Genomic DNA, 19,417 nt, shown 5'->3' with positions numbered 1-19,417 from the left:
TCACTGATTTACATAAAGCGTCTGATTGTATATGTTTTCGGTTTGAGACAACAACCCTCGCAGGTAATGCGCTGTTGCCAGGTGATGCAAGAAAACACTACTCATATGGCAAAAACTCAAGGGGTTCTTTGTTGATAAACATAAGGAGTCAGAGAACCCTTCAATTTGCAGCATAATTTTTTTTTGGCCTCGATTCTTCTTTTTTGGTGGAACAATGCATTTTAATTGAATTCTATTCGACTATTAAACACATACTAATGACTAGGAGAAAATTAAATGCTCGACAACCTCTCAGCCCAATCTACCTAACATTTGTGTAAAGCCTGTCCAATGTTGATTATCCACAAATTTTATTGATGATGAATGCCGCAGAGATTCACCGAACGAAAACTATTCCAAGGAATTATACGGCTTGCACGTGGCGCAATGACTGTTTAGGACGGGGCTTGCAGTAAATATTGAGGGCGCCGCGCCATGCTGGCGGCCATCACCGGAAATACATAGCGTGAGTTTAGTGGCAGGGTTATCTCGCGTGTGCTAGTGAATGTTTGCAGGCTGCTAGATCTGCCTCCTTGCAGTCATCCAACAAGTTGAAATCTTGGTATGCGAACGTAAAAGGAGACAAGGGAAACACAAAAAACACGTTTCTTTTGGCGTTCGCATACCAAGATATTTAATCAACACGGTCTCACGATTCAATCTAAGTTGAAATAGTCGAATGGCCATTACTTTGGAAAGTATAGCTTTCAAAGAAGCAAGCACGCCAAATATTTGCCCACATCTGTGCGGTCGGGCAGTACTCAGAAGAAGGCATGTTGTTTAGCCGCAGATATATACTGCTGCTTAATCTCGATGAGACTACAGCCAGAGGTACTGAGTGGGAATATCAATGACATAAAACAACAAACAAACAAAAAAAATTAAAGACGTTTACCACTTCCTGTAACACCGATTTTGAGCGCAGATCTTAAGAAGGAGGAAGGGAGGGTACTGAGGGGAGGGTATGCCCTTCGTCCCTCATCCGTACCCTCTCCTCGTCCCCTTTTCCTCTTTTCACGCGCGAAACGCACGTTGTCACGCGACGTTTTGACGCGGTGCCGAAACGTCACGTGACGTTTGGGAGTAGTTACAGTGACGTTTCGGCACGTGACTTCTACCAAAACGTCACTCGCGACGTTCCGTCACGAGTGACGTTTCGGCACCGCGAAACGTCCCGACGGCGGCGTGTCGGCACCGCGAAACGTCCCGACGGCGGCGTTTCGGCACCGCGAAACGTCCCGACGGCGGCGTGTCGGCACCGCGAAACGTCCCGACGGCGGCGTGTCGGCACCGCGAAACGTCCCGACGGCGGCGTGTCGGCACCGCGAAACGTCCCGACGGCGGCGTGTCGGCACCGCGAAACGTCCCGACGGCGGCGTGTCGGCACCGCGAAACGTCCCGACGGCGGCGTGTCGGCACCGCGAAACGTCCCGACGGCGGCGTGTCGGCACCGCGAAACGTCCCGACGGCGGCGTGTCGGCACCGCGAAACGTCCCGACGGCGGCGTGTCGGCACCGCGAAACGTCCCGACGGCGGCGTGTCGGCACCGCGAAACGTCCCGACGGCGGCGTGTCGGCACCGCGAAACGTCCCGACGGCGGCGTGTCGGCACCGCGAAACGTCCCGACGGCGGCGTGTCGGCACCGCGAAACGTCCCGACGGCGGCGTGTCGGCACCGCGAAACGTCCCGACGGCGGCGTGTCGGCACCGCGAAACGTCCCGACGGCGGCGTGTCGGCACCGCGAAACGTCCCGACGGCGGCGTGTCGGCACCGCGAAACGTCCCGACGGCGGCGTGTCGGCACCGCGAAACGTCCCGACGGCGGCGTGTCGGCACCGCGAAACGTCCCGACGGCGGCGTGTCGGCACCGCGAAACGTCCCGACGGCGGCGTGTCGGCACCGCGAAACGTCCCGACGGCGGCGTGTCGGCACCGCGAAACGTCCCGACGGCGGCGTGTCGGCACCGCGAAACGTCCCGACGGCGGCGTGTCGGCACCGCGAAACGTCCCGACGGCGGCGTGTCGGCACCGCGAAACGTCCCGACGGCGGCGTGTCGGCACCGCGAAACGTCCCGACGGCGGCGTGTCGGCACCGCGAAACGTCCCGACGGCGGCGTGTCGGCACCGCGAAACGTCCCGACGGCGGCGTGTCGGCACCGCGAAACGTCCCGACGGCGGCGTGTCGGCACCGCGAAACGTCCCGACGGCGGCGTGTCGGCACCGCGAAACGTCCCGACGGCGGCGTGTCGGCACCGCGAAACGTCCCGACGGCGGCGTGTCGGCACCGCGAAACGTCCCGACGGCGGCGTGTCGGCACCGCGAAACGTCCCGACGGCGGCGTGTCGGCACCGCGAAACGTCCCGACGGCGGCGTGTCGGCACCGCGAAACGTCCCGACGGCGGCGTGTCGGCACCGCGAAACGTCCCGACGGCGGCGTGTCGGCACCGCGAAACGTCCCGACGGCGGCGTGTCGGCACCGCGAAACGTCCCGACGGCGGCGTGTCGGCACCGCGAAACGTCCCGACGGCGGCGTGTCGGCACCGCGAAACGTCCCGACGGCGGCGTGTCGGCACCGCGAAACGTCCCGACGGCGGCGTGTCGGCACCGCGAAACGTCCCGACGGCGGCGTGTCGGCACCGCGAAACGTCCCGACGGCGGCGTGTCGGCACCGCGAAACGTCCCGACGGCGGCTTGTCGGCACCGCGAAACGTCCCGACGGCGGCGTGTCGGCACCGCGAAACGTCCCGACGGCGGCGTGTCGGCACCGCGAAACGTCCCGACGGCGGCGTGTCGGCACCGCGAAACGTCCCGACGGCGGCGTGTCGGCACCGCGAAACGTCCCGACGGCGGCGTGTCGGCACCGCGAAACGTCCCGACGGCGGCGTGTCGGCACCGCGAAACGTCCCGACGGCGGCGTGTCGGCACCGCGAAACGTCCCGACGGCGGCGTGTCGGCACCGCGAAACGTCCCGACGGCGGCGTGTCGGCACCGCGAAACGTCCCGACGGCGGCGTGTCGGCACCGCGAAACGTCCCGACGGCGGCGTGTCGGCACCGCGAAACGTCCCGACGGCGGCGTGTCGGCACCGCGAAACGTCCCGACGGCGGCGTGTCGGCACCGCGAAACGTCCCGACGGCGGCGTGTCGGCACCGCGAAACGTCCCGACGGCGGCGTGTCGGCACCGCGAAACGTCCCGACGGCGGCGTGTCGGCACCGCGAAACGTCCCGACGGCGGCGTGTCGGCACCGCGAAACGTCCCGACGGCGGCGTGTCGGCACCGCGAAACGTCCCGACGGCGGCGTGTCGGCACCGCGAAACGTCCCGACGGCGGCGTGTCGGCACCGCGAAACGTCCCGACGGCGGCGTGTCGGCACCGCGAAACGTCCCGACGGCGGCGTGTCGGCACCGCGAAACGTCCCGACGGCGGCGTTTCGGCACCGCGAAACGTCCCGACGGCGGCGTGTCGGCACCGCGAAACTTCCCGAAGGGGACGTTTCGCGCGGTTACGCCGACGCCGCTCAAGCCGGGAACGGGCGCCTAAAAGCTGCGCTCTAAAAGAGAGGAAGGAGAACGCAAAACTACATGTCTATGATTTCACCGAGCTCACCAAAGAATTTCCAACTCAGTGCGACCTGTCCGCACGAACCTATTTTTTTAGTGGACGGTTTTGTATGAATAGCTGACGTTGATTTCGAGATTATGGGGCCTGTTCTGTCTCCTCGGCCCACAATTGTCACTTTAAATGTTATCAACTGCTAGGCTGTTTAGTAAACTTTTTTTTTACTATTTTACATGAAAGAAGGGGGCGCAGAACGACAAACGCAGCCTCGTCTTAGACAGATACTCGATCTCCTCGATTAGAGGAGATGTTTTGTTTTACATAAACCTAAAACTAGACACCGTATGACCCTATTGTCTTTGTATAATATGCAATGTTCAGATAACGTTATTATATGTGTTTCACTCGGACTTCAGAATGGTAGGAACATTTACACTGCCGACCTCGGAGCTAACTACCGAGCACCGCAATCACGTTTATGACGCCCATTTTGCATTTGTCATGTAAGATGCTCACTTCTTCTACCATTTGAAGGGATGTCCACACAGAACACAAATTCTTCCAAGTTCTAGAGTACACGTACAATGGACCTTTTCCGAGAAGCGTTCTGCGCACGCGCGAGCGCCCGATGCCAAGCGGTGGAAGTCGGCACGAAAAATCGAGGAAATTCGGATTGAGGCTGTAGGTCGACGAGTAGAACACGTAATTGCAGCGTATATATAATTGTGTTACACAAAAAAATAAAGTTGACGGAAAGAAAAACGCGACGTTTGGGTGGACGCTACGGATTTCCCTCTTTAAAGTCGCGTTGGGCAAGCGACGCAGCTCAGAGAGCGAAGCGATTTTTAGCGTAGCTCCCATTCTCGATTGGTAGCGCAGGAAGATCACTTCCTCGATTTTTAGTTCGTGTAGCCACCGCCTGGTGCCGTCGGTATTTGGAAAAGGTCCATTCCGCGCCCGATTGGAGCGCATGCAAAGATTTGTTAGCGCTCCTATGGGACTCAAAATTGTGTCCGCTAATACTCGGACGAAGTCTTCTTCAATGTGGACAGCTCTTCAGATGGTAAAATGCACCTACAACAGGCTTTTCCAGCGTAAAGTAGACTTTATAAATGGGATCGCGTAGCTTGGAAGATAGCTGGGGGCTTGTCTTGAAACATAGCAGAGCGTTTGAACCCAGGCGTAAATGCATGAGGAGGTGGCGAAGGGCTCCCTCCCTCTGCCGAAATAAATGTGGGCGCTGTTCAAAAGCTGTCTTATTCCTTTCAGGCAGTCGACAGAACTTTACGCATTGCACAAAATCCTGATTAATAAATTATTTCACCCTCGAGATGTTAAGATGAACCTCAAAGCTTGACTAATTTTTGTTTTGTTTTGGTGTCATTATCTGCTGGGATGAAATCAGTTTCCTTTCTAGCTATCCCTGTGAAACTTTAATATACCTGCTCCTGAAACGGAGTATACAGGGAATAAGAACGTTTAATAAAAAAAAAAATTGACCGACTTTTAAAATATCACACAAAATAAAACGCGAGAAGAAAAAAACTGGACACATTAACAGCTAATTAGTACCCGAATGTTCCATTCGAGTAAAGCACAATAAGAAATTCAACAGTAAGAAAAATGTAAAAAAATGTGTTCATATTTTTTTGTTTTATCCCGTTTTTAGCGATAGCACAGGCAGAGGTTATAGAGATGTAAGAGAGAGCGCTCAGGCGGCCGCGCGGGGAGACAATCCTATGTTCTCCTCTGCCACAAGAGGGTCCTAGTTTCCCGTACGCCGGCGGAGCCGACAACCGGGCTAGGGAAGAGAGCAAGAACCTAGGGACTCCACGGAACCCTGCTAGTCGTCCGGAAGCGCAGAATAATCCCATGGAGACGACACCCGGCGTGGGGAAGACCGCGTGTTCCCAGAACCCGCGCACACGTCGCGGCGGTCGTCGCAGGAGGCGCTCCCCGGGATCGTTGCTACACCCACCGCGTCCAAGACACGAGGAGTGGTAACCGGCCTAGCGTTTCATTATTTTAGCAGGCGATGATTACTTTCGTAACGCGAATTCAGTCACGAATTGGCAACCGTTAGTTGCTCCTGGTGATGCAGCCGGAAATTCATGCACTGCTTTGCTGATTTTGAAGAAAAGAAGAGTATGTGGGTGATGAGATCGACGATGTCTTTGCTTGGATATTGCGCCGTCTTCTTGTGGTCTGCAGTGCTTCAGCTAGGTTCTGGTGAGTTGGTGTTGCTTTGAATCTAGCATGTATTTTTATTTTTCATTACAGGACTTGTTGTTTTTGACGTCTAGGCGGTTATAAATCTGTATAGAGTGTTCCTGATAGCTCGAGTGCGAGCTTGCATGTGCGGGTATGCGGCGATTGACTGATATGTGAACCGCAGCTGACCACTTCCCAAATCATACATTCTAGACCATTTGAAGGAACAGAGAAAGAAAGCTAAATTAATTGACAGTTGGTAAGAATCTTTTAATGATTTTTATGTCCGCATTCAAATCACGGTGCTCGGGAGTGTACCGCTAAGACGTGGTCTTCTTTTGACAAAGACTTGTAATGGGGTAACGGACAACTCAAATTGTTCAATCTTGCATATCTATTGTAAAGCTCTTTTTTTTCAATATATTTGTAGTTTTTTTTTTAATTTTAATATATGAGCACCCTGTCCCCATTTGGCCTTAAATTCCTGGTTTCGTCTAACCGAACTGAAAGCGCCCAGAGCAGAAAAGGAAAGACAAAACGCGAGGAAGATCATATTAGATTGTATTTAGTTGTCTCATTTGCCAAGTTCATGAACTTGCAGTATTTACAGATTTTATACTACACGCAATTATATCTGAATTTTGGGTTACAAATAAGTGCGACATCTATTCACATTGGTAAATTTATGCGCTTGTTATTTCTATACAAAATAACTTGACTAGGCACAGGTCATTCGGTTTATTTTTACTATGAATCATCTTGCTTCAATCATTCTTTACTGAAACATAAAAGACACAAATTAAACATTTCTGAACAATTAGGTGAACGTCTAACTTAGCTAGGACATAGTTTGCATTGCATAATACCACAGCGCAGTCTTAATTCTGAGGCCTAAACAGATGTTCCGCCTCATCAAACGCTTATCTGATTTCGAAGATCGTAGATATTGGCTCTTTGAGTGCTTTGCGGGTAAGTATAGACGCGCAGGCATTTCTTAGACTGTACTGCTTAGTCCGATGGAGCCCACAGGCGACACCACGTTTTCAAAGTTGAGGATGCACTAACCCTCTGATGAATTAGACGAACACGAATATCCATGATAATTAAAAACAAAAACTCATCTAACTTTCCTCGTCGTTTGGTTGCCGTGGAAAACGTACGTCTTTGGTTGAGGTCTCCATTCATTCCACTGGATGAACTCTAGAAGTCGTACAGTGTAAACGCACATGTTTTTTTTCTTCTTCGAATAGGTTGCTTCCTGCAGATAACCTTGTCATTGTGTTTCGTTAGTAGTATATTATTACTAAGTTAATGATTGGGCCAGGTAGTAAACGTTGCACATGATTTGAATAAACGGCTCAAAGAACGCGGATAATTCTTTTTCGAATGGTTTAATAATCCTAAAATTACTCGCGAGACCACGGAAGCAGTCTCATCTTGATATGTCAGCTTGGGGCTAAAGTCAACAGCAGAGTAAAAACGGCACAGCACCATTTTCGAACGCCGGGCCTCCAGCATGCGTCCGCTGCAAGCTGAACCACGCTGGACGTACTCAATTCCAGCCGTGCTTCGGATGCAAGTGGGTACTCAAGGCTTACGACACACAGAGTTGCTGTCGTTGTTATCGTAGTCTACTTCCGCCCTCTGCTGGCGTTCTGAGGGAACGTAAGGTGCGTTAGACAAATTCAAATATGACAGATAACGTTCAATGCGCGACCTACTTTTTTTTTAAAGGCAATCAACCAATTGAAGTATTCATTTTACACGAAGGAGCGCGAAAAAAAGCACTGCCAAGGTTAAAACGCTCAAACAGAATCGCGAACTAAAAAAAAAAAAAACAAGTCTTGGTGCAGTCATACGATAGGATGAAGACAATTTTTTTAGCCCTAACTAATACTTGTACTATAATTGAAAAAAAAACAATATTCCACTTAGTACATTGCATGAATACCAAAAGAGACAAGAAAACAAGAACAAAAATAACTGACAGCTTAAGAAATTGAGGATATGGCTTATTCAGGTTTCCTGCCTCGTGATTCGTTCTTTGGCTATCTTATCATTTAATGCCGTAAAATTATTTCCTGGAGAGCGATAATAAGATCATCGAAACTTGTCACGCCCTGCGGTGCTTCAGCTGTGAGTTACTATAGAAAGTGCATTGTTTGTCGTCTTTCTAGACCACCTTCCCTGACGCTTTAAGTATTCCTGTTGCTTGCTCTACGCGCATCTCGACACAAAACTGCAACCAATAAGCAACATTTGGAATTCAGTGTTTGCGCAAGAAGCCGATCATTTTGCTGGCCGAGAAGACAAACTAAGGATTTTTTACAGAGCAGAACAATATTTTCCTTCATACTAGAACACAAACTTTTTTTTTTCCAGTTGGCGATGAAAGAAAAAGTAGACATAAAAACAATAAAAAAAAATAATTCTCCTAAAAAAAAAACGGAGAGCCACCAGCGCTTTGCAGTTGGTGATGTAAGACGGGTTGGTATTTCGAAGTATTTTTGACTGGTCTGCATTTGATAGGTGAAATAAGGCCCTTCTATGAACGTATCCACAAAATGCACAACTCTGCTTCTATCACAGAAACTGTTCGGGAAAATCGCGATTCAGTCCATGAGTAAGTTATAGTGATTGGTCAATGGGAGATGGAGGGGTGACGCTAACGATCGACGGCCGCCGTCTTTTGCGCCTCGAGCAACGGCCGGAGAATTGAATTTTACAGTTTACGATCGAGAAGAACTCCATTTTTTCGTAATGTGTTCGAGCAACGTTAAGCACGGGCACGATATTATCGATCCGAAAGAACTGCTGCTTGGTGGCACTAAATTTTGAAGTTGTCTCCAAAAGCTCATGGGCTTATTTTTTTTTTTTTATTCGACGTCTTTGCTGTTAATATTGATTGAAGGCGCCGCAATGTGTTACTTGTGTCCGTTGTGAGTCAGGACATTCTCTGACCTGCGACGTCGCTTAGGGTTAATAACTTGACAATGAAAACCCACACCAAGAAACATAAACAAGTGTGTCATTCATTGATAAATCAATCTCATTAATGCAAAACATAGTCGGGACATAACATTATACATATAGGTCTTGGAATGGAGCTATCGTTTTGATTGCGGCATTGCACGCCTGCTTTCGCGACTCAAGAATACAAATGAAGGTAGAAAGGTAACATGTGGGCCGGATAACCAAAAGATAGCCCTGTTGTTTTAAAGAATAGCATTCACTATTATTTATTAGGGAAGCCACGGGGCCTCAACAGGCCAGGAGATGGTTATCGGGAGCTATTTGGGTTCTGTGGACGCTTACATAATAATCCAAGCGTTTGCTTATTCAATATGTTCTATGATGATCAAGGAAATTCGCTCGTGCCATGATGCAATAGAAATTTGAACATTTTAACATTACGGGTAGGAATATTGTACATTATAATCGCCCCTCAGATTTTTTTTTTCACCTCTCTCCTCTGTGCAAATCTGTCGCCGAACAGAAAACAAATGTCATATCGTAAGGTAACTAGACGTCGAATCCCAAAGTAAAATAGCAGAGGTACTAAATTGAGCTTTCAGCCAGACGAAGTTGACAGCTCTAAGCCGCTAATCTGTCGTTTTGAGATGGCGTTGCTTTGAGCGCGGTTGCGCTCAAAGCAACGACGCTCATCATTTACACATATATCTGCTGCTGTCCCAAACACTTCCTGCTCAGTTTTCCTTATAGGCTGGACAGCTTAAGTGGGTATACCAAAGCTTATATTTTTTATTTATCTGTATTTTTTCGTTTCTTAGTCACGTCTACTTGTCCAGCCTGCGTAAAGGAAACACCAGGTTACTTACTTGTGCTGGCACTTTGCCTAAAGGTGCGGCGCCCTAGAACATGTTGAAAAAACGGAAGCTCAGATGGTTGAAGTGTCCCGAGGTTATGTCGTTATACTTCGGCCGCCACATTGTTAACATAGTGTAAGCTAGAGCTTTATTAGAACTCTGTGTGCGTACATATCTTGTACTTTATTATGCCGTGATCAACTGAGCGCACTATACAAAACCGCAAATAAAAGTATCATTATGCGGTTGCATCGTTGTCGTATGTACTTATTAGAATAGATAAATTTACGAATGTTTACTCTTCCTGTTGTTGATCAAATTTGACTTACACAGCTGTCTTAAGGTGGGTCTCAAAACGGCATCTAAAGGTACCATTTGTCAACAGTACTGTACTCTGAACTTGAAGTGTTGCATTGGTCCTCAAAGATATCTCCATAGATGCATGTCGTAGAATAAAAAGAAAAAAATTGCGTGTCTCTTCCAATTGCGGCTTGATTTGTACGTTTTGAACTACGCCCTGAAATGGGTTTTGACAGGTTAGTATAAATTTGTGTACACGCTGTGTTCTTCAGGTGATTAATCATGCTCGAATAGTACTCGAATCTAACATTATGGAGCTGCATGTCAGTCGTTGTATCCGTAGGTAGCTACGTCGAAACTGCCCCTATTTACTTGCCGCGGAGCAGCCCAGCCTGCGGTATTTACGCGGATTAGGAACGTGCAATGCCTGAAATGAAGGGTCACATGATAAGATTGCTGGGAATCTGAGGGATTCAAAAATCATAATATCTTACAATAAAAGGTGTCATTTGAAAAGAGGCTACTTTAGTTTAATATTGGGTTGAGACAACAAATTTTAGACTGCAATTCAGCTAATCGCGCATCCTCTGGCGAGCAAAAATCAACTAGTACAGGAGGGTAGAGAGCCCAAGGCTTCCTTTTCAATACGAAAGTTTGAAAGCATAGTGTACTACTTCAAGCTTGCTCTCCTTCGAAAATCTTCTGCCTTTTGCCTGTGATGCGTCCGAGCATATCAACCGAACCAGGCTCACGTGTTGGAAACATGCATTTCATCGTGCGGACATATGTGGTCATCAACGAATCGTTCCGTCCACGAATCTTTTATTTCGCGTTCGTGGCCCCAGTGACGGAACTTAGACTTGTTAACGACAAGCTCGATAACATGCAAAAAAAAAAAAAAAAGAACAATGCGTACGCTAGAAATATTAGCATTCCGAAACCAACTCAGTAAATATTGACATTCTGACATTATTTTATTTTGGTGTATGATAGCAAAATTATTAGACTGGTGATTGTTGAAATGCAGGCATTAATCGACGATTGCTCCAGACGGGAGGAACACGGACGGCTACACACGCCGACCTTCAGATGGCTGCGGGAACCTCCGGTTCCAAACAAATACTATGTCGCAGCCACGTGATTTCTTATTTCGCTTTTGAGCTGACGAGAATAACGGTTGCAGAAGAAGTTGGAAAACCATGAAACGGTCCCTTTAACTTCCCTTAAATAGATCCTTTTCAGAAGTCCGCGCCGTCGCCTGACCGCAACTGCTTCATCACGTACTCCTAGCATGCATTGGACACGAGTACTGCGACGGCGTTCGGTGAGGCCTCGGAACCAATCACACGCCTCATGTCCAAGCAATGGCGACCGCCACTGTTGCTTGATGGACTCTTGAAAAGGGTCTATTGAACGACTTCCCAATTGCCCATGTGACAAGGAATGTCAGCGAGTAATAAAGTTGTTTTGCCCCGTGCTGCACCCTGCTGCACCTTACAGAACAAAACCAATCATTTGTTGATTGCGCTCTGCAGTATTAGGCATGGTGCGAGTGACAAAATTGTTTTCTTTAGGGCGTTCATACAAATATATTTATTTTACCTCACAACATTTGTTTCCATGGTATATCTATATGTTTTGCTGAATGGGGATACTGCTACGCGCGATAAAAATGTACCTTTAGATCTACGCGCTCTATGGAATCAGACCTCCGAATCTGCGGTGCTATAGCGTTTGCAATCACTCTAAACAGCTTGTTCCTTAAGATGGCTCCATTCGTGGATATTGTTTAGTACAGGTCACTCTATGACATCTGTGTATTCCTTTTCTCAAGATAGTACATGATCCGGAGCTTCACAATGGAGCTACGAAAAACACATATATCATTGACGTCTTGGCAATTCACACATCAGCCCTCCTCGCATTACTTTTGCGTTAGGAAGACAGACGCGTAAAAGCTTTCCTGCGAATTCTTCGAGGAGTTTTCGCGCTGGCGCATAGGTGTTTCTCCTCCCTCCTCTTGTCTGATAATGTGCCTCTACTAAAATAAGATGGTTTAGGTACTTCGTCTCATGTTGAATTGCATCTTTGGGTCACTTTTTGAAATATGATGTTCAAAATATGCCATATTCTACTGTGGCAAGCAAACAAACACAATCCTTGAGGAGAAAGTGTCAAATTTATTTAGAAATCGTAACAGCACAACACGTACATGCCAAGAACACCTTCTAATTACTGCCGGAAGTTATGGCTTAGTTGCATTTAGTAGCCAATTTTTTTTCTAAATGTTTCCGAATATGTAGTTGTGTGTGTCGGGAAGCTTGCATATCAGCGAAGGTTGGCGTAAAAAAACACCAGAATTCCTAGTAGGTGGCATAAATAATCCTCCTAATTTACAAATTTAAGCGGTGTTGCAAATACCGAGGCAAATTCATTACCCAATGCCGATTAGCAGCGGGTATACATCTGGTGGTAGCTTCGGTGTGTCAGGAGGATATTGTTGAGCGCATTCGCCTCTTTAAAAAAAGATAAGTCGAATCGAAAATAATAATGAAGGCTTAAATAACCCACGAGAACTGCTCACTTCCTGAATAACTTGCACCATCGGAAAATACTGAACTGAAATATTTGTCAAGGAACAACTACTGTTTTGCTATAACAAATACCAGTGTATTCGGCGGTGCAACATATATTCTGGGACGCACCCAACACAATCAATGCGTGTTGAATGGCGATCTGCAGAATCATCTGGTAAGAATCAAATTGTATTGAAGTTTTTTCTTTGTTTTCATTTCCTATCGCACTCTAGTCCCCTCCTCTCCACACGGGAGCGAGTATCTGAGCTAATATCCGGAGAGGGAACGATGGTTTCTTTATTTCTATAATAGAAAGCAGGAATTTAATAATCGCGTTTATTCGTTCCTGGCCACTCGTCGGCCTTAAACTTGCCCTGCACCCCCCCCCCCCCCTTATTGAATCCTTATACTCTGCAATTAAATGATCATTAACTCAACACGTAGTTATGGCACATAGCGCGACACTGTTCGCGAGAAGAAGCACACGCCGTTAATGATCTTTTTAGAATGAAAAGGTGTTGACAAACATTGCTATCGTGATCAAAAGTGATAATTTTAGTGACTCAACCTAACGGTGAAATGTAAATAAAATACGAAACATCAACAGTGCCGTATTCACGCAAAAGTGACGCGCATTGTAACGCGTATGTTAAAGTGACAAAGCTATTTTAATATTTTATGCTCAGGTTCTTTCAAGATTACATGAAGTTTGAATAAAATGAGTCATGCAGCCAAAGGGGAGGGTGCCACAAACTGTGCCTATCTCGAATCTCAGTATGCCGTCCAATCACTCAGATCTTTCCGACAAAGTATTCCGTTAAAGAGTCTCGAAAAGCTAATGCAAACTGGCCAATCATGTTTTTTTTGATTTTTGGATGAGTTATTATTAAGGTAAATAATGATCATGTTCTGCCAGGGAGGGTACTATAGAGTATTATACTGTTACTAAAAAAGTAATTGATTATGCTTGCAACTAGTCCTCGTTAAATGTATTAGATGATATTACTTGAATACTTCAAATAAAAATAATATGGCAATTACTTCAAAAAGTAACCGTTTATTTTCTAATTGTCATTTCTATAAATTCAGATTATTCTTCAAGTTTGACCGCGGACCTTTCATACTGATTTTATCGCATTAGAATCACCGGATTTTGAAATTGCTGAGTTATTCATCCTCACAGCCCACCACCCTTGGTGGACCATCCTCTCGTCGGATACTTAGTGCGAGAACTCCATGGTAGAAAGTTTGTTAAAACAATTACCCCCATACGGAATTTGAGAAAAAACGCGTCTTCGAAACACCTGGGACCGAGAATAAGCCACAATGGGCACAAAAGCATATTTCGCGATCTTAATCTAGGCAACAATTGCCCGGTAGAGGAAACATTTTTTTCGTTGCTCGACAGAACGTTAGAAATCGCAACTTTGCAAGGAAAGAAGTTCAAGCCTTGAATTTAGAAAATTGTGCATTCCTGCGTGTTGCCAAACACTTATATTACATGTGACGAAGGGACTGTTTTTTTTGTGTTTTTTTCCCACCTCAGGGTTGACAATATTTGGTTTTAGTTGTCTTGGGGGCACCGGTGTGTAGAGGTACTTTAAGCTGCACATTTTCTTTTAGGGGAGGGAAGTATAGCTAGAACTGTTAATTGGGACTCAGATTCGAAACTGTTCAATAAAGTTCGCAGTGGAAGGATTTTGAGAGACCTCAAACTTATGAGTCCCACTTTAAAACCTATAAAATTACCATAAAGTCATTCCAGATTCTGAACTCCTGTTTTAGAGCTTTGAAGCAATGGTTATATTTTTTGTTCCTCCCTGGATTTAAAAGGTAATCAAGTGGATATATCAGCGCTCGTCGTGTGTACTTCTTACCAGTCCTCGCTGTTTTCCGGTCTGTTTCAGATATTGCATAGACATTCCGTGGCATTTTTGTCTCGAGCTCTAGTATCTAAGTAGCCAAAAACTTCAAAAACGAAAGGAGGGGGATAGTTACGATTATAAGTAATGTTATTGCCTAAAAACGTAACCCGATTACCCTCATGATAGCCATCAAATAACTTATCGTTACAGTCTTACTAAAAATAATGCAGTCGATTACAAGTCATTTGAATACTTGTGGTTAGTACTGTGCAAATCTGGTTCCCTGGAGATTTCATATGTGATATAACGAGCTTTAAAGAAGGAAAAGCTAAACGTTAAAGAAAAACAACCGTGTCCTGGGATACTACAATTTTGTTTGCGAGACTCTTTTCGGTATGTCCAGTAATAGCGGTATTGGCTTATTTATTTTATAGGGAACTTTTAACTCCCCTTTAAATGGTGGGGCAGTAGGCATAGTGCAAAAAACAAATAATATTCTATAATATTGTAATTCATCGGCAAAGGCACCTTCCGAATAGGATATATATTAGTATACTATACATATTCAAACTACATCTGCCTAACAATGCGGTCCATTCTAGATTGTGCATAACGATGTAGGTAATAAAAGCCGCATTTATGATATATCAGACTTTTTAACAATTAGTGGTTCCTCGTATCTTCCTCATAAGAATGATTGCAATGGAATAATCAAAGCACAAGTTCTAGTTCCTGAAAATTAAACATACTGTTCCTTAGGTTATACACACCATTTGGGTAATAAGTGTGTCGACGAGTGTTCTAAATATGATAGCTCTTAGACTGAAAATACCAGTGAAAGCGTGTAAATCATGTATTTATCTACACTATAATCGATGTTTTCTCTTGTTCGCTTGGTAACTGTTGTCATGACTAGGCTGCAACTACTTTGGATATCCAAATTTATCTTCATTTGACAATTTGGCTGTCTCTTTTTAGTAAGTTTTCAATGTACTTCAAACAGTGTAGTACGCACAAACAGTTTGTTTATGCAGACTCTTTCTCGTTTTACACGAATAAAAAAAAAACATCTGGAAGGCTTATGCCTTCTTAATCAACTCGAGGAAATTAGAGCAGGAGTTACAATTAGTCAGTTTGAATGGGAATGAACCGTTTGGTCAACGATTCTGCAAATATTTGTCTAGAGTACCTTCTTAATTAGGCATCCAAAAGAGTTAGGCTACTGGCCGTCTCTGAAGTTCAGATATTATTTTTATTGACTTACCTTTACTGCCTACTTTAACCTCTTCTAATGAGGAAGATGCTTTTGCTTAGTGTGGCAAGAAAAGACGCTACCGGGTCTGGGCAGCCTGTGTCCCTTCCTTAAAACACAAACTATCGGGGACAAATATAAAAAAGAAAAAAAATCAAATAAATCCGGAACGGGCTGTTTCATTCGAGCTCGTCCGCCTGTAGTTGTCGTTTGGCGCATGATTCACACGCACACTTGCCGGCTACCGAAGGGCACACAAATGACGCGAAAGCACGATATCCGCGGCAGAAGGCGCCGTTGACCCCTCAAAGGCTGCGAAGTAAAACCAAAAATCCCTACCCGCGATAATGACGGGCAGGGACGGAGGACAACCGGGCCCCTTACCATAACGTGCTGAAGCCCCGACTCCGCGAGGGGGTGGTTTCAAAGCCGCCTCGCAGTCGGCGTAAATAGCGGGCACTCGAAACGAAACTCCGAGCACAAGACGGGAGCCGAGACGTATCTGCATTGTGCATTTCGCCGGCGTGTGAGCCAGGAGTTCGGCGAGTAGTCACCGCCGTCTCTGCCGCTGCCTTTGTTGCTGCGGGAAGAGAATCGATGACGGGGTCCGCACGAACCCCTTGAGCGTCCGTGCTGAGGTCTCAGTGTGTCTGGCGTGCGCGGCATACCGGTTGCGTGGAGGGAGGGTCGTTGTTTTCACTTAGTGCTGCGTCAAAAGAACTGGACGACTGGGGGCGCGTTACGTGTGTCTTGCGCTTTCGCAGTTCCATCGACCGGTGCCTCAGCATGAGCACCAGAGCAGGACACGCGGACCACGCCAGGCACGTCTCCAGGTGTGCCTTTTGCCGTCGTAGGAATCGCATCGTGCATTGCGCCCTTTTTTTTTTCTCTTCCTGTAGCAGGGGAACCACTTTAGCAATAATGTTTGTACCTGAATATCGCTCAGATGTTGTGTTAATTTATCTGCTACAAAATAAAACTGAAGGGAGCACACTGAAAAGTATGGCGTTATCTGGTTCTGGACGGTTTGCGCCACTAAAGGGAAATATGTAGCGGGTAATATGTTTACTCGAAATAGATCTCGAAAAAAGTTGTCTTTACTGCTGCGTGAATGCCGTCTTCGCTGCATGTTTCTTGAGCGGCGAACAATCGTCACAGTCTGGTAAGTAATTAACCAACATTCGTTAATTAGCGGTTTAATGATTGAATATAGCCGCATGGTTCCAATTAGTAGCTAGCTGAACGTCTTTGAAACCACTTAATCAGTCAGTTTCAGAAAAACTTTGAGCTTGTTAGAAGTACAGTATTGCGCTTAGACGAAGCATGCACAAGGCTGGGGCTATGGTAAGAGGCGTAAAAAATCTCACCGGCGCCTTATTGCACTCGCAGCCTCGGTCCCGCTGCACGAGTGGTAAATTTAGCGCACCACAAGGCTTCAGACGCGCTCAAGGTCTCTCTGAAAATTACTGATTTAGTTGTTTAAATTTACGCTGATCAAGTTTCTAATCGGAACCAAACGTCTATTTTCACTAATTAAAACAAGTTAGTTCACAAATTTTAGTTAATTACTCACCAGACTGCGACGGTTGTTCGCGCCTCGAATGTCCGCCGAGCTCAATAAACATGTAGTGAAGACGGCATTCAGGCAGCAGTAAAAACACCGTCTTTTAGAAACCCAGTTTACATAAAACAATATCACAGGTTATATATGAAAGAAACATATTACACGTTCTTCGCCGTTTCGCACAAAAAAGCGTCACCACGTATTGTTTTTTTCTTAGTCCTTGTTTCGTTTTACTCTCTTTTCAACAGACTATCGTCGCTGAGGTTTGCCATTTGATTACCATCTGTCCAGTGCTGTACGGAACGGCGTTCCTGGAACGCGTTCCTTTTAGAAGGAGCGAAGGAACGCCGCCGTTCCATTTTGCATTGGCGGAACTGGAACGGGAACGCGTTACATTTTTACTGGAACGGGAAAAGGAACGGCGTTCCTTTTTTTTTTCGCCAGTGGAGTAATTTGTATTTTATTTTTGAAAGGGAAATTCTAAAATTATAAAAGTAATGAACATCTATACGATGGGCAGGATTTCGTTAACTTTTTGGTTACATACCATATGGTTAAGTTTGTGCGATACTCGCTTGGTGACAGTCGGGTGCAGGAGAGCTAGTGGACATGGATTCTTTTTTCTGTGCCGGAAACTGCGGCACAGGAAGCCAAACGTTTACTCGAAGGAAAAGACACAGAAAGAAAGACGTTTCAAACCCAGCCACTTTCTTTGCTTGCACGAATCTTCGTACACCCAGAAATCTAAGACCGACTGCAGCCATCAATGAACTTCCACAAATAGACGTACAGTTACAACAAAAGAGCAGTCTACCCGATATGGAACGCACCCTTGTATACCGAATATTGGTGACATGAAATACACACAAAAATTATTTTTTATTTCTTCTCCCCTTGTTCCCTATCTTCAAACTGAACAACGAGTCACGAAGACGGACTTGTACATTTCAAGACTGACCTTTCAACAGCCCTACCTTCTTCATTTGTTCGTCTTGCGGACAGCAACATCGAGAAACAACTGTTGTTATGTTCGAACAAGTGACTTTGTTAGCTTGAAACGCGTGACGTTGTTGTGAAACGCTCGTGCAATGAGGGGTAACAGTACATTTGGCTCGTCTGAATCGCCCACCACAAAATATTGTTAAAAGCTGAGATTTTTAAAGGTGAATATATCAACAAATGAAACACTGCTTCCGCTTGTCTTCTCTTGGTGCCTTTCCATCACTGCATTCAAATTTGTATGTTGCCATTTGATGGGATAGATAAAAAACAACAAAAACCACTTTGTTCGATCTAATTGTATATGGTAATCGTCAAAATACAAATGTAACGTATACGTAACGATACGCTCCATTTCTTTAACTGTAACGGGAACGAGTTCCTATTTCGCATATGGAACTTGTAACGGGAACGCGTTCCAAACATCAGAAGGAACGAGGAACGAGCTTCCGTTCTATTTTTTGAGGAACGTGTACGACACTGCACCGTAATCCTGGTGCGTGAGTGTCTGTCTGGAAATGCACAGTTTTCGCTAACTGTGATGAGCTGCAAAAATGTGGCTTGCTCTTCGGATTTCTCTTGGTCTAGCAACCTATATACAAGCGCGCCCATCTCTTCGTGTAGTTCGCAAGGTCTCTTGTATTTCGGAAGTACCTTCGCTCCCCTCTCTTTTCTTTTGAGAGGGCGACGCAGAAGGTCGAGTTCTCCGCACCATGCGAGGCAGCTGGCTAGGCTTTAAGTATGGCGACAGTAGCACTGTGTCGCGCTATATTGAGTCAGTCCTTAGAACGACTAATTTTCTCTTGTTTTCTATGGTCCCACGTGGTTGGCAACGGCAAGGAGACGAAATGCACGCGCCTTTTTCCATAGCAATGCACACGAGCACCGAAAAAGTAGACTGGTTGCTGTGTGTTTGTATTTAAAATCAGAAGTACCATAGACACCAGTTGAACACTTAGCGTACCTCATAATAACTAGGCTGTATAATTTCCAGTTTTAGCCGGAAAACACCAAAAACATCCGCCGGTGTTGAAACGAAAAAATCGGTTAAAACCGGAAAACGCCGGTTTTCGAAATAAATAGCGCGAGGTTCAAGTACAAATTGGCGGAACAAGAGCTAACTCACAACTGTCGTTTTAATAATCACGGAAGGCGAGAAAGCGGTAGCGTTTCTCTCTCGTCTTTCTTTTTGGTATTAAAAAATCCCAAAATGCAATTGCCTTGATGA

At 46.2% G+C, this 19,417-nt stretch overlaps 1 protein-coding gene across 1 annotated transcript in view; it reads left to right on the top strand.

The window, feature by feature from the left end:
- Nucleotides 1-5,499: 5,499 nt before the first annotated feature.
- The window catches only part of LOC8029521, a 130,215-nt gene continuing 116,297 nt past the window's right edge, over nucleotides 5,500-19,417 (top strand). The window contains exon 1 of the mRNA XM_040504782.2: nucleotides 5,500-5,824. Coding sequence (XP_040360716.1) covers nucleotides 5,707-5,824 — 118 coding nt within the window. The 5' untranslated portion in view covers nucleotides 5,500-5,706. The remainder of the gene's footprint in view (nucleotides 5,825-19,417) is intronic.

This window comes from Ixodes scapularis, unplaced genomic scaffold (genome assembly GCF_016920785.2).
Source record: "Ixodes scapularis isolate PalLabHiFi unplaced genomic scaffold, ASM1692078v2 PGA_scaffold0__279_contigs__length_252992795, whole genome shotgun sequence".
NCBI lineage: Eukaryota > Metazoa > Arthropoda > Arachnida > Ixodida > Ixodidae > Ixodes > Ixodes scapularis.
Note: the sequence above shows the minus strand (reverse complement) of the source record. Positions and strands in the feature narration are given on the sequence as shown.